Raw genomic sequence first — 14,057 nt, 5'->3', positions numbered from 1 at the left:
CCAATAGGCACATGAAAAGATGCCCAATATCACTAACCGTTTGAGAAATGCAAATCAAAACTATTAATACAATGAGGTACCTCCTCACACCAGCCAGAATGACCATCATTAAAAAGTCTACAAGCAACAGATGCTGGAGAGGGTATGGAGAAAAGGGAACTCTCCCACACTGTAGGTGAGAATGTAAGTTGGTGTGGCCACTATGGAAAATAGTACAGAGGTTCCTCAGAAAACTAAAATAGAATTACCACATGATCCAGGAATCCTATTCCTTGCACATATTCAGACAAAACTGTAACTAAAAAAGATACATTCACCCCTATGTTCACAGCAGCACTATTTGCAATAGCCAAGACATGCTGCTGCTGCTGCTAAGTCGCTTCAGTCGTGTCCGACTCTGTGCAACCCCATAGACAGCAGCCCCCCAGGCTCCTCTGCCCCTGGGATTCTCCAGGCAAGAATACTGGAGTGGGTTGCCATCTCCTTCTCCAGGGCATCTTCCAAACACAGGGATCGAGCCCATGTCTCCTGCCTTGGCAGGCAGATTCTCTACCACTGAGCCACCAGGGAAACCCCACAGTGGGATATTACTCAGCCATAAAAAAGAACAAAATAACACCACTTACAGCAACATGGATGCAACTAGAAATTACCATACTAAGGGAAATTAAGAAGAGAAAGACAAATACCATATGATATTACTTACATGTGGAATCTAAAATATGACATAAATGAACTTATCCATGAAACAAACAGGCTCACAGAGAACAGACTGGGGAGGGGAGGGGCTGGGGGAGGGGTGGAGTGGATGTTGGGGCTAGCAGATGTAAGCTTTTATATATAGAATGGATAAACAGTAAGATCCTAACGGATAGCACAGAGAACTCTGTTCAATATCCTATGACAAACCATAATGGAAAAGAATATTTTTTTTAAATGTATATATGTATGTATATATATATATATACACATATATATATATATATAACTGAAACACAGATGTATGGCAGCAATTAAAAACATTATAAATCAACTGTACTTCAATAAATTAAACTAGAGGTAATATTTAAAAAAAAAGAAAAGAAATAGCAGGACTCTTATTCAAAAACTAAGAATTTCAAGACAGCCACCGTGGAACGTTAAACCCAGTGTGAGGTCCCTCAAAGGACGGAGCCAGGCTGAGTGCCGTGAGGACCAGCCTACAGTCCGATCCCCATGAGACAGCGCCTGGCACACCGGGGTGCGCCTTGGGGAGCACGCGCGGGGTGAAGGAAAGCAGGAGCGCGGGAGCCTGCCGGCGGGCAGAGGGCAGCAGGCCAGGCGGCGGGCGGCCCACCTGGTTCTTGCGGTAGTCCTCCTGGGAATGGCGCAGCACGCGGTAGCACAGGCGGAACATGTGCTGGTAGGGCGCGTTCTTCTGGTCCGACAGCTCCTCCAGCCGCACCAGGGGGCCCTCGCCCCCCTTGTCGCGGAACGGGGCCTTCAGAATGCCGAAGATCTAGGGAGCACAGACAGTCGGGAAGAAGCCCCACATCTGCCCACACCACTCATCACCCTCAGCCTCATGCTGACCCTGCCCGGAGGCCACCCTGACATTAACCCCCAGCTGGTTCTAAGCTGGACATGGCCCCAGCCCACCGCTCACCCGCTCCCCTCTCCCGGCTGGAGTCCCCGGGACACTGGCCTCGGCCGGTCCCTCCCCATTGCGAATCTGAATCTCTACTCAGGTCCCAGGCCTGGCTCAGCCTCTGGGGGGGAGAGCTGAGGGTGGCTGCAGCTCAGGGGTCTGAGGCTAAGAGAAAGGGCAGGCCACAGCAGGGTAGCCAGAGCTTAAGAGGTGAGAAGCAGGCCTGCCTTGTCCAAAAACAAGTTTAACTCAGGGACTGGGTGTGGGTGAAAAGCTGTTACAGAACAGCAACCACAGAGCCAGAGTCACACGGAGTGAGAAAACCTTAATTGGATCCTGATTCCCCCACCCCAAAAAAACGAGCTTTAAAGACGCATTTGGGGAAAGGTACAGAAAATTGATCTGGACGGGGTATTGTTGCTAGTTTTCTTAGGTGTGGTAACGAGACTCTGCTTACAGAGAACAATGCTTTTATCCTTAGGAGATGCACACTGAAGCGTTTAGAGGTAAGGTGCACCCTCTTTGGAGACGCGTGGACACGGGGGTGATGTAGAGTTATAGAAAGCCAGACTGGCAACGTGGTAACGAGTGCATGTTCACTGTTCTTTCAATATTTGCTCAACATTTGAAAATTTTCATAATAAAAATTTGGGGAAAAAAAAATCTGTTTAAAGCACAAGTTCTCTAACATCTGCACGAAAATCCTGGCCCTACTGCTTCCTAGATGTGGACTCGGTCAAGTGACTCCAACCTCTGCATGCCTCGAGGGTGCAATGGGGATAATAATTAATAAGACTTTCGCTGGGTTGGGAGGATTAAATAAGGTGATTCACGCAGGGCACTAAGGGCGGAGCCTGGCACATGGTAAGAGTGCAATAAATACTTATTTTTAGAGGTGATGAAAAAAAAAAAGAGTGATGAGATCAGCCACACCTCAAATTTTTAAAAAAATAATAATAATTTTTTAAAAATGTTTAAAGAAGCGATGAGAAAACAGAAGGGAGGCCACAGCTCAGCTGGAGACGTGAAAAGCAAGCTCATGTCAAAAAGATGAGCTTCCCTGGTGGCTCGGTGGTAAAGAATCCACCTGCAAATGCCAAATCCCTGATTTGGGACGACCCTACATGCCATGAAGCAACTAAGCCCATGGGTCACACCTACTGAGCCTGTGCTCTAGAGCCCGGGCTCTGCAACAACGGAAGCCAGCCCAAGGAGAAGCCCGTGCACAACTAGAGCCAGCACAGCCAAAAATAAAGAGAATACACATATACAGAAATAAATAAATAAAAGACGTCCTGCTCGCCGGCCACAGGCCGGCCCCGGGGCCCGCCCAGCCCCAGGTGTGCGCGGCCACCTGTTTGAGGATGTTCTGCTCGCGCATCAGCTTCTGCCGCTCGCGGTTGGGCTTGGTGACCATGATGTCCAGCACGTTCTGCCCATTGTTGGGGACATCACTGACGAAAAACACCAGGTCCTCCAGCAGCTGGATGACAAACCTTCACAAAGGGACACCAGGCGAGAGGAGTGTGAAGGGCTGACCCTGGACACCCTGAGGACCCCCCTGCGGCCCCCAAGGGCAACCAGCCCTTCCCCACATGCCAGCCCTACTGTCACAGCACACAGCCTGACACCTGCCTTCCACTTCTCTCCCAGCCTCACCCTGAGCTGCTCTCCACGCACACCCCTGCCCCCATCCACCCTGGATTCCAAAGTGCCCTCTGGACACAGAATCCCAGGATACTCCGACCTGGAGAAAAACCAGTAAGGCACACGGTGGGTGTCTGGTGAGAAGGGCTCTGCATTTCCATCCTGACTGCCACTTACTAGCTGTGTGACCATGGACAAGTCTCTGAACCTCTCTGCACCTCAATCGCATCATGAGTGAAACAGGGGGAATGGTGACTCCATCACAGAGCTGGTTCTTGGAGTGTGTCAGCAGTGAGCCTGGGGCCCAAAGTCAGCCAGCACCTGACAGGGACTAGTCCCTTCCTGTCACCCCACCCAGCCTGTCCGGCTTCTGCTTTGCCACCTTTGTCCATGAGACACAGACCCCAGGAGGACGAGGACTCTCGGGGAACCCCCGGAACCTGGCCCCTGCGGCCCACCTGCGGTCATTCTGGCTGATGAAACCCTCATGCAGCTTCTCCACGGCACTAGCCAGCATGGAGCTGGCGTCGTTGGCAAAGTCCAGGTCTCGGATCTCGGACACGGGAACCGACACGATGGCGAAGGCCTCCTTGTCCTCCTTGGTGGGGCACGTGCCCAGCTGCAGGAATACAGGTCAGCAGGGCCTCCAGGGACCAACCTGGACCCCAGCCCGGCCCCCCAGCTCCCAGCCTAGCCCCCGGCCCCCAGCCCAGCCCCTGGCTCCCAGCCCGGCCCCCCAACTCCCAGCCCGGCCCCCGGCCCCCAAGCTCCCAGTCTGGCCCCCGGCCCCCAGCCCAGCCCCTGGCTCCCAGCCCGGTCCCCGGCCCCCAGCCCAGCCCCTGGCTCCCAGCCCGGCCCCCGGCCCCCAGCCCGGCCCCCAGCTCCCAGCCCGGCCCCCAGCCCCCAGCCCCCAGGGCCCACACCATGAGGCGGATGGGCCGCTCCTCCTCAACATCAATGGGCACGTTGGTGCTCTGGATCCACGTGTTGGTGCAGAGGTGCCGCAGCCGGACGTAAGAGTTCCTGCAGGCGGCACAGGGAACACATTGCAGCACCACCCGGCTCTAACCCCCGCGGCCCTGCGTCTTCCTCCTGGCTCCACGGCCAGTGGCTGTGGGCCAGGGGCACCCATCCCCCCCAGGTGAGGAGCCAGAGGAGAGAAACCCCAGGCCCTGTGCTAACTGCCATGCATTCCCAGGCCCTCACACCTCGCCTGCTCTCCCCAGACCCACGCGCTCCAAGAGGCCAGGCATGCGTGCAAGCTCGGGACCCAAATTCATTTGGACAAATGAGGTTATTTACACTATTTATCCCATTCAGTGTCAACACGCCTGCGTCTCACATCAGAAATAGTCATGTCTTTGATTGTGAAACACAATTACCTTTCAGAAATGAGAAACAATCTGAACCTCCAAGTACATCTGGCCTCAAGATGCAGATAAGGGATTGGTTAATCCTCCCATCAGCCCTTTGATGGGTAACTCGATAATCCCACTACTCAGGTGAGGATGTCAGGGCCAAGTGACCGAGTCAGCTGCCTGAGGTCAATGTTAAAGCCTCACTGACACCCAGGAAGCATCCTGATGTTCCATCCTAAAATCTCCAGGTTGGAGGACCTTAAAGGTCAGGGAGTCCGTCCCCTGCACCCACTGTGTCCTGAGCCCCAGACCGACTAGCTGTAAAGAACACGGGAGAGAAGGCAGCACCCAGGGTGCAGGGCCCGCGGCCCGGCACATGCCAAGTTCAGTGGGGGTGAGCTGCCTACAGCTGCCTCGGATCTGGATCTCCAGAGGGACGGGTCTTGCAAGGAAGGACAGTGGCGCAGGGGGTACTGGGGGTCCGGCTACCAGCCCAGGCAACCCCCCCAACCCCAGGCACACAGCGCCCACCCACCGGGGCACGAAGGAGTCAGTCTTCTGAAGCGTGGTGGGGTCCAGCTCAAAGAGGGACGCGATGTCGTTGCCGTGGGGCACAGCCACCAGGCGGTACTTGATCTTCTCCCCAGCGTTCCGGCGACCTGCACGGCCCTGCGCGCCCTGGGGGCAGGGACCCCGACTCAGGCAGGAGCCCTTCCCTCCTCTCAGGCCCCCCAAAACCACTCGGGATCCCACCCGAGAGGCCTTCTCCCTCCAGCCCACTTCCCAGGGTCTCATGGACTCCCCACCCCCCTACCCCAGAGCCACGCATGGTCACCCTTCCCCGCCCCCAAACCCTCCTCCAATCCTCACCACGCCTGCTGCCTTGGGATCAGAGGTGTCACCCTTGTAGCTGGGGTTCTCCTGCTCAGAGATTCAAGGTGGGGAGTTAGCCACATGATCCCCGCTCCAAAACAATGTCCACATACGACCCTGGGTTGGGACAGGCAGCCCCTACCCTCCCAGGGGTGCCCAGCCCAGCCCCAGGACTCATGCCAGCCCTGGAGGACGCACCCACAAGATCACTGCCCTCCACAGACCCACAGTTGGACGGACAGACGGACACACACACACACACACACACCCCAATACACACAAGGCCGTGCATCACAGACAGAGACAGATGCAGAATGTAAGCTCCACAAGGGCTGGGAGTCGTGCTCACTGCTGTAGCCCCAGGGCCTAGGACAGCTGCTAGCACAGAGCAGGGGCATCATCATACCCATGAGACTTATCACCCGAGCATGACTACAAATACTGGTTAAATAGATAAACGAGCACAAATAAACCAGGGTCCACAGACGCGTGTCTGCATGCAGGCGTGTGCCAGGCACACACGCTCGTACATGCCAGGCCGGGGCTCCCAGGATGCCCTCTGCCTCCCCACCCACCTCCGCAGCCAGGTAGTTGCCGGTGGCCAGGTGCTTGAAGCGGTAGAGGCCGTTCCAGTGGCCAGCTCCTCCACGGCACGGGTCGTGGTGGACCACCTGGGCGAGGCAGGAAGAAATGCATGGGAGGAGCACTGCAGGCCCGGAGGGCTCTGGGTGGGCGGCTCTGCGATCCTCTCCGGCCCCTTGGCCACGGAGGGGCTCAGAGGAGACAGACGCTGGGGGGGGGGGGGGGGGGGGGGCGGGGCGGGGGGCGGGGGGCGTGGCCTCCCACCAGGCAGGGGCGGGAGCCCAGAGAGGGAGAGCAGGGCGGGCGGGGCCGGAAGCGGGGCTCTGACCTCCACCTCCCAGAGGGCGTTGGAGCTGGTGGCCGAGGTGGCGGACTGGCGCAGCGTGGTGCGCAGGAACACCTGCAGCTTGCCCTTGTACTCGTCGCACGTCAGGAACTTCTCCTGCTCCGCGTGGAACAGCCGCACCACGTCTCCCTGCAGGCGGGCCGTGGGCTCAGGGCAGCCGGGGACCCTCCCGGCGGGCGAGCTCACCCGTCTCAGACGCCTTCCAGAGCCAGCAGGCACACAGAGCCCCAGCCCACCCCCGCGCGTGTCCGAGCGCCCACCCTAGCCGGCACAGGCCCTGACCGGGCAGCCTGGCGTCCTTGCCGGAACGGGCACGGGGCAGAGGGTAGGGGGCCTGGGCTGGGACTGCGGAGAGGCGTGGGTGAGGGGGGAGAGCGCTCAGAGGATCTGCGCCCACAGCCCCTTCCCAGAGAACAAAGTGAGCTCAGCCAGGACTGGGAGAGGATGGAGCCTCTCTTCATGAGGTGAGGCCAGCCGGGGCGGCTGGGGACGGCCCTGCTGGGTGGGGGGGCTGGAGGGGGTGTGGAGCCAGAGAAGGGGGTGTGTGGAGGGGGGGCCGGACAGGGAGCAGAGCCGGGTGCCAGCAGGTGGGCACAGGCAGGCAAGGGGACCCGGGGCGGGCGGGGCGGCAGGGGAAGGGGTGTCCGCAGTCCTCACCCCTTTCAGCACCTCCTCCAGGTGGTCTCGGAACTGCATGAACAGGTTGATCTTCCAGCTGGTGTTGCAGTTCACAGAGTTGACCTGAGGAAGCACAGAGACCCGTGAGGCTGCGCAGGCCCCCAGCCCCTGGGGAGTGGGCCGGGCTGAAGGCCCAGAGCAGTGAGGGGAAACCAGCCCAGCCCCCAGTAATGAGCACAGGGAGGGGGTGTCTGCTCCCAGCCAGGGCCCCCAGACCCCAGCCCAGCGGCCCTGGGGCGGCCACCCTGTGGGGTGGAGCATGTGGGCAGATGCTGGGAGACAGAAAGGGGGGCGGGGAGGCCCACCCAGCCCACCCAGCCCCTCCAGGGGTAGACAGGGCCACAGGGAGCGACCATGCGGGGAGGGGGTGTATAGACACTCCTCCACTGCAGGGTCGGCCCAAAGAGACTACCAACGAGGGTCCCTGGACTCTTTAATCAACAGAAATTAATAAGAGGCCAGACAACCAGTTCAGACAAGGCTTTAGCAGGATTCATGCCGCAGCCCTAGGGAGCAAAAACAAGTCCCAGGCGCCCTGCTAGCTCGTCTTATAAAGGGTGAGAGCGGGGGTGGATCCACGGGCCGGGCCGGGCCGGGCCGGAGGTGTGGCTGAGGCGGCCTGCCGCCCCCTTGCTGGTGCCTGTGCAGCCATCACGCGCAGTGCCTGGCTTTCGCTCCCAGTATCTCAGAAATAGCAGTTGGTTTTTGGCCTTTTTGCATCCTACCGTTCATAATTGCCCCCACTGTGAATGCATGCTGTTATGCTTAGTCTCATAGTTTCTTTGGATTGTGTTGCTCGAGAGACGCTTGGCCAGGTGCAGGCACTCCTGTAATGCATCCCAGGTCCCAGCCTACATCAGCCCACCCCTCTCTCCCCCTCCCCGGTCACCTCCTTGCAGCCGGCGTTGTCACTGAGCTCGTAATTGCTGGCATGCAGAGGCTGCCCGGCGTTGACGGGATTCAGGATCACCTTGTCCCCCACAACCACCTACAGGGACCAACGGAGCAGGGTGAGTGTGCGGAGGGCCGGGCCCCCAGGCTTCTCTCTGGTCACTCTGCCCCCTGAGAAACAGGCCTGAGCTTGTGCAAGCCCCCCACCAAGGACCCTGTAGAAGCCCCCACGGAGCTGCGGCCTGTGCCCTCCACCTGGGCCCTCCCCCCAGGCCATCCTCACGTTGTCCCCGTTGCTCCGCAGCTTCCAGAAGGGCTGGATGAAGAGCCAGGAGCCCTCGTTGCCCGTGGCATCCAGCGTCACCCGCATGGCGTTCTTCTCCAGCAGGGCCGGCAGCCGCTTGTTGACGGTCAGGTACTTGTTACTCTTCATGTGCAGGAGCTGGGGGGGCGGGGGGGTGGTGAGGTCACCCCAGGAGGCCGGCCCATCAGAGCAGGGGGTGCACAGGACCCTTGGACACACAGGACACAAACACGCAAACACGACCACACGCACAGTCACACCACACCCAGTCTGGCACCCAGGTGATCACACAAAAAAGCGCTGCTCTAAACACCGTATTCGTATTAGCTCCCGTAACCCTGGAACAGCTGGACAAAAGTATTTACTATCGCTGGCCTGATTGTCCGGCTGGGGAAGGAGAGCCCCAGAGAGGGGAAGCGACTCGCCCAGGCCACAGAAGCACGTGAGCCCGGCCCCCGGGGCTCCAGGCCCTGCGCTGGCGACCACCGTGCTGAACACACACACACACCCCCGTGGACACGGCTCAGAGGCACCGGGCACAGCAGAGGCGGGCGGGCAGTCGTCCCACAGGCCGGCCGGGGGGAGCCCCGGCCCGCAGCTGCCCGCCCGCACCTGGATGACGCTGCCGTACTTCACGACGTCCCCGTGCACCTTCTTGTTCTCCGTGTCGTTCTGCTTCTGCTCCATCTGGGCCGCATGCTGCACAGACACAGGCTGCAGTGGAGGGCGGCCCCCCAAACCCCCGAACCCATAGGCCCTGCCACTGCACCCAGAGGGACCCACCCCCGCCCACCCCAGGCCATCTGCCCTGTTCCTCCTGCTGCTATGGGAGAATGAGGCTCAGAGTGCAGAGGGGCAGCCTGGGCACCCAGCAGGCAGCCCGGGGCACTAGGCCCCTCCTCTCTGCCCCCTTCCCACCACCTCACTCTGGGGCAGGGGGCAGCCAACAGACCCCTGAGCCCCCTACAGCCCCGACACCCCCAGCAGATAACCTAAGGCTGGGCCTCCTCCCCCGTCACACCAGAGTCCTGGGGCCCCGACTCAGGACCCCTGGCCCAGCCCTGCAGGTATGCTGGGCACCATGTTCTCCTCCTCCTCCTCCCTCTCCTCTGAGACTCTCCCTCCCCAGCACTGCGTGTGCTCCCGGCCCACCGCCTCCAGGGAGCCTTCCCTGACGGGCCACAGCCAACTCTGAAGGATCCAGCTCCGGTCCTCCAGGATTTGGTTTGCCTCCCGTTAAGGACACCTTTTTAGGCTCTTCTGTCCCATGAGCCTGGAAGCTGCCTAAGGATACACCATGCCTCCTGCATCAGACTTGGGGCGGGGGGGTCCTGCTGGTGGGGGGGCGGCGCTATCTCCTCCATCAGACCAGCTCTCCTTAAAGCAGTGGTCCCTCTGCCCCTTCCACCTCCTCAGTCCCGTTATCTGGGCCTCAGGCCTGAAGCTAGTGGGAAGGTGTCTGCGGGGCACCGTGCCAGGTACCACGTGACTTTGCACAAACCTCAGTGCCTGGCTGTGTGAGCACGTGTGGTGCTGAGGATCTGCCCACACGTGAATGCCCCACACCCTGCCAGACCTACAGCCCAGCCTGGGCATGCGGCAGCAGGGCAGCAGCAGGGAAAAAGCTCGCGACAGCCCCCAGCGGGGGTGAAGACGGTCTCGGGTAAAACAGCTCAGCAGCGCACACCCAGCCCCCTCTCCAGCATGGCTCACAGCTGCGGGGCGGGCCCTCTTCCCCATTTCACACCCACCTCCTGGGGGAAGGCGATACTGGAAGCAAGGCCGGCCTGGTGGTGGGAGGGGCTGGGGCTCCAGGCCCAGGGGAGGGTCCCAGCAGCATGCTACAACCTTGCTGACCCTGGGTAAGCCTCCCACTCGCTTCTACGGGGACTGGGCTGGGAGCCCTGAGCTCGGTCCGGAGAGAACTAGCCAGGATGTGAATGCCAGGCCTAGAGAGCCACAGCTGGGCCCCACGCAACAACATCGGCCAGAGACCCAGGGACCATCTAAGCCCCATGCCAACTCGTAGGATGGCCCCAACAGCCTAGTCCCCTCAAACGGCCCCAGGCTCCAACTCTACAGAATGAGGGAGAGGTTAAGACTAGTTCTCAAATCAGGTTCACTGAAAGCACTTCTCTAGAAGCCACAGTAACTCCATGTACAGTTGCCCAGGTTTCTCACTGCACTACGATGTCCCGCTGAAGACCTAGCTAAGACCCGCTGAAGGCAGTCCACAGCTCACTGTGCCACGGGTCCTGGGACAGGGCTGCACTGGCTTGGAGGAGAAGACACCTGCCTCCAACTGGCACAGAGGGGTGGATGAGTGGGCCTCTGGCCGGGCTCAGACCCCCCACCTCCTTCACAGCGACACACATAGGTCTCTGGCCTGATGGGTCAAACCTCAGGACTCGGCCACTAGGCCCTGTCGGCCCTGATGAGTGGCAGCCCTGTGCGTGTGCCCGGGTTCGTGAGACACACGGGCCAGTGGACACCCGCACGCCCACACCTGTAACTTCTGCAGCAGCACCACGTCAGCGATCTTCTCCTTGTCCTGCTTGGTCTGCTTGGCCTTCCAGTACTGCTTCTGGGCCGAGTAGCGGTTCATGGGACACACCTTGAAGAGGCAGTCTGGGGGGTTGGGGGGCAGAAAGAGGGAGATCGGTTCATGCGGGGCTCCGGGAAGACCCCAGCCTGCAGCCCTGCCCATATACCCCGCCTCTGCCCTGCCCCCCACCACTGCCCCTGGCCCCACCGGGGTGAAGAGGCAGCGTCGGAAGACCCCCGGAGAACCTGAAGCACCCTGGATCGTGCTGAGTAGGACGGAGGGGCTGGGAAGCACCGGCCCCTCACCTGGGGGCGGACGCATGCCCGCTTCCCCACGGGAGGCTTATCAGAAGCCCTTAAAACCCCACTCCTGTGCCCGGTCTGGCTCCACGTTTTGTACTCTGGCGGCCGACAGTTCACAGCAGCATTCTTCTCTGGACCACCACTATCTTCCCCACAGTTCCCTGGGAAGTCATCAATACATCCCCCCCCACCCCCCCAGCAGAGGTGGCCTCCATCCCGCGGCAGGAGGAGGAGACTGTCTGGTGGTCCCTGTGGGATCAACCTGAGGCCTGTCTTCCCCTGAAACCACCTCCTTGCTCGGCTCGTCCCTGGCCTGTAGGAGGGGGGCTCCCTGATACTCTGCCTGGGACCCCTTCTTCATAATTCTCCCTTTGAGGCTCTGCTTCTAGAGAATTCAACCTAGGACAGAGCCAATTAAAATTCCAGAAATAAGTTCTTTATTAGCTGGGTTTTATTTTGGAAATAGATACAACGTCAATGATTTTCATAAGCCCAAACTCCAGAAAGAGTGTTAAGATTTTTCTACCTATGAAAAGGAGGCATGAGCTGGAAAACCCTGAAGTGCGGTGAGAAGAGACAGGATTTGGGGTGCTGTGAAATGCTGGCATGGGGACAGCGCCTGTCTGACAATACCGTGGGCTGTGTTGTGAGGCAGTGAGCTCTCTGTCGCAGGAGGGAATCCCAGGAAAGCAGAGAACTGAGCTCATGGCCTCTAAGACCCCTCTCCAGCTGCAGTGCTGTGCCTCCCTGACCAGCAGCAATACAGGAGGAAGACAGTTGTGCTGGGAACCCAGACAGGGCCCCCGGGGAGGCAGATCACAGAGTCGGGGCGCCCCCACCACAGGCCCCTCCCTCTACCCTCTAAGGGAAGGTTATGTCCCCACTCTGGTCAAAGCTAGTCCGACAGCCGCTGGAAACCAAAAACAAAACTGGGGTTTCTGCCTAGCCCACAAGCAGGCAGAGGCCCCTGGTCATCAGGAAGGGAAACCAAGTGAGGCAAAGTTCAGAGAACACAGAACTTCCTTGAAAGCAGGGGGGAAAAGACAATTCCACAAGCAGATGCAGCCAACAAGGCTGCCCTAGTCTGCCCACCCTGGTGCCACCAGCGTGAGTGGGCATCACTTCGGAAACACTCAATTCTTCGCACAGAGCATGTCTTCACAGGGTTCTGCCCAACCTTCAAGAAGCTGGGTGTCACCTCCTCCAGGAAGTCCTCCTGCTTCTCCAGGCTAAATGGGAGTGTTCAGGGCTCCTGGTCCCCTGGTCATCACATTATAGTTCCCAGTAGGAGTTGGGGGAGTGGGGTGTTTTAGAAATGGGAGGGGGTGATTTTTGTTGTCCCAACCAGTGAGGTCACAGCTAGCCTGTAGGGGGCAGGACAGGGATGCTAGGCGCCAGCGCCCTAACGCAAAGGGGTCCCGCCCGCTCACAGGTGGATGGCTGCGGGCGCGCTCTGGGCCCAGTGTGGTGCACAGAAGCAGTCTTTTTTGTATGCTTTTAGCAAACACTGTCTTTTCCAGGAATGCAACTCCAATACAAACAGGGATCTGTGTTGTCCTTTGTTATTCAAACCTCACAGGGAGATTTGTGCTGTTTCAGAGGAGGTATCACATGGCTGCACCCACCACCTACGTTTGTGGCCGTGTCAGAGGCCAGCTCTGACTGCTGCCTGGAGTCTTCTAATTGTGCCCAAGATTTCCTTCTAAAATCTGTGTGTTACTTGCTTATCACTGTTGTCCATCTTTTTCTCAGTCATGCTTGGGGCATTACACTGTCCCTGTTCCCTACCCGCAAACCCTCCTCCCCCACCGCCCCGCCCCCCAGGCTCCAGGCTCACTCAGATCCTGGCCCTAGACACCCCCATTTTATATTACATAAATATGCATATGAATAGATTGTATTGTTTTTTAATTCCACTTTATAATATTAAAGGGAGGCTCTGAGTCTGGCTGGCTGGTCTACTTAGACAGGAGGGGGCAGGCCAGGCCCTGAGTGAGCCTGGAGCCGGGGAGGGCAGCAAGCCCTGGTGATGGGGTGCAACCCGCCCCTCCCCACCCAGCTGACCCCCGCCACACCCAAAGCAGAGAGGAGAAATGGAGGGGAGACAGACGCTGCCGTGGGTGCCTGAAAGCAGAGTTCTCACTCTTCTGACCTGACTCACGGAGGAAAGAGATTGTGAGGTCACCGTTTCATGAAACAAATGGGGACTTCCTGTCCCTGGTGGTGATGAGTAGGCTCTAGGCCTGACAGGGCAGAGAACCCTGGTTATAATCCATTCTGGTCCCACCTCACCAGAAAACAATGAAAACAACCAGATTTTTCAAACGTGTATTATTTTAAGACTTCTTAGAGAACCGAGAGGGGCTTCCCTGGTGGCTCAGTGGTAAAGAAGCTGCCTGCCAATGCAAGAGACGTAAGAGACGCAGGATCAATCCCTGGGTGGGGAAGATCCCCGGAGGAGGGCATGGCAACCCACTCCAGTAGTCTTGCCTGGAGAACCCCATGGACAGAGCAGCCTGGCGGGCTATGGTCTGCAGGGTCACAAAGAGTCGGACACAACTGAAGCAACTTTAGCACAAGCCAAGAACTGAGTGAGGGGTCATCCAGCCAGAACAGAAGATCGAAAGGGGAACCAAGGAGGTATGTAAACACCCAAGCAACTTTACCAGGCATTTGTTGAGTCCAGAGAAAACGAACTCATCTGGACGGCTTTGCCAGGTGACAAGGCAGGTATTCAAGCCCAGGTCCAGGGAAGGTGGGAAGTATAACAGGAGACCCTCCCTTTAAAAGCTGGACCCTCAAAGGGCTACACCCCTAGCATAGGCTGACCCCCGAGAACATCTCCTTCCTGGAACTAGGGCCCCACGGAGTCCCCTGGATGGTGCCAGAAACCCCAAACTCAAG

At 58.7% G+C, this 14,057-nt stretch overlaps 1 protein-coding gene and 1 long non-coding RNA gene across 2 annotated transcripts in view; one reads left to right on the top strand and one right to left on the bottom strand.

The window, feature by feature from the left end:
* ITPR3 (inositol 1,4,5-trisphosphate receptor type 3) overlaps positions 1-14,057 on the bottom strand; it is a 68,106-nt gene that overhangs the window by 30,105 nt on the left and 23,944 nt on the right. Inside the window, exons 3-15 of the mRNA XM_043907193.1 lie at positions 10,813-10,934; positions 8,919-9,005; positions 8,286-8,444; positions 8,001-8,099; positions 7,091-7,174; positions 6,416-6,562; positions 6,081-6,176; positions 5,503-5,553; positions 5,168-5,310; positions 4,198-4,297; positions 3,733-3,893; positions 2,982-3,123; positions 1,337-1,498 (exon numbers count right to left, since the gene is read on the bottom strand). Coding sequence (XP_043763128.1) covers positions 1,337-1,498; positions 2,982-3,123; positions 3,733-3,893; positions 4,198-4,297; positions 5,168-5,310; positions 5,503-5,553; positions 6,081-6,176; positions 6,416-6,562; positions 7,091-7,174; positions 8,001-8,099; positions 8,286-8,444; positions 8,919-9,005; positions 10,813-10,934 — 1,553 coding nt within the window. The remainder of the gene's footprint in view (positions 1-1,336; positions 1,499-2,981; positions 3,124-3,732; positions 3,894-4,197; positions 4,298-5,167; positions 5,311-5,502; positions 5,554-6,080; positions 6,177-6,415; positions 6,563-7,090; positions 7,175-8,000; positions 8,100-8,285; positions 8,445-8,918; positions 9,006-10,812; positions 10,935-14,057) is intronic.
* LOC122696951 lies at positions 6,732-8,437 on the top strand. Its single transcript, XR_006341963.1, has 3 exons — positions 6,732-6,897; positions 8,011-8,121; positions 8,307-8,437. It is a non-coding gene; the product is annotated as an uncharacterized LOC122696951 (long non-coding RNA).

The sequence above is a fragment of the Cervus elaphus genome, chromosome 7, assembly GCF_910594005.1.
Source record: "Cervus elaphus chromosome 7, mCerEla1.1, whole genome shotgun sequence".
Lineage (NCBI taxonomy): Eukaryota > Metazoa > Chordata > Mammalia > Artiodactyla > Cervidae > Cervus > Cervus elaphus.
Note: the sequence above shows the minus strand (reverse complement) of the source record. Positions and strands in the feature narration are given on the sequence as shown.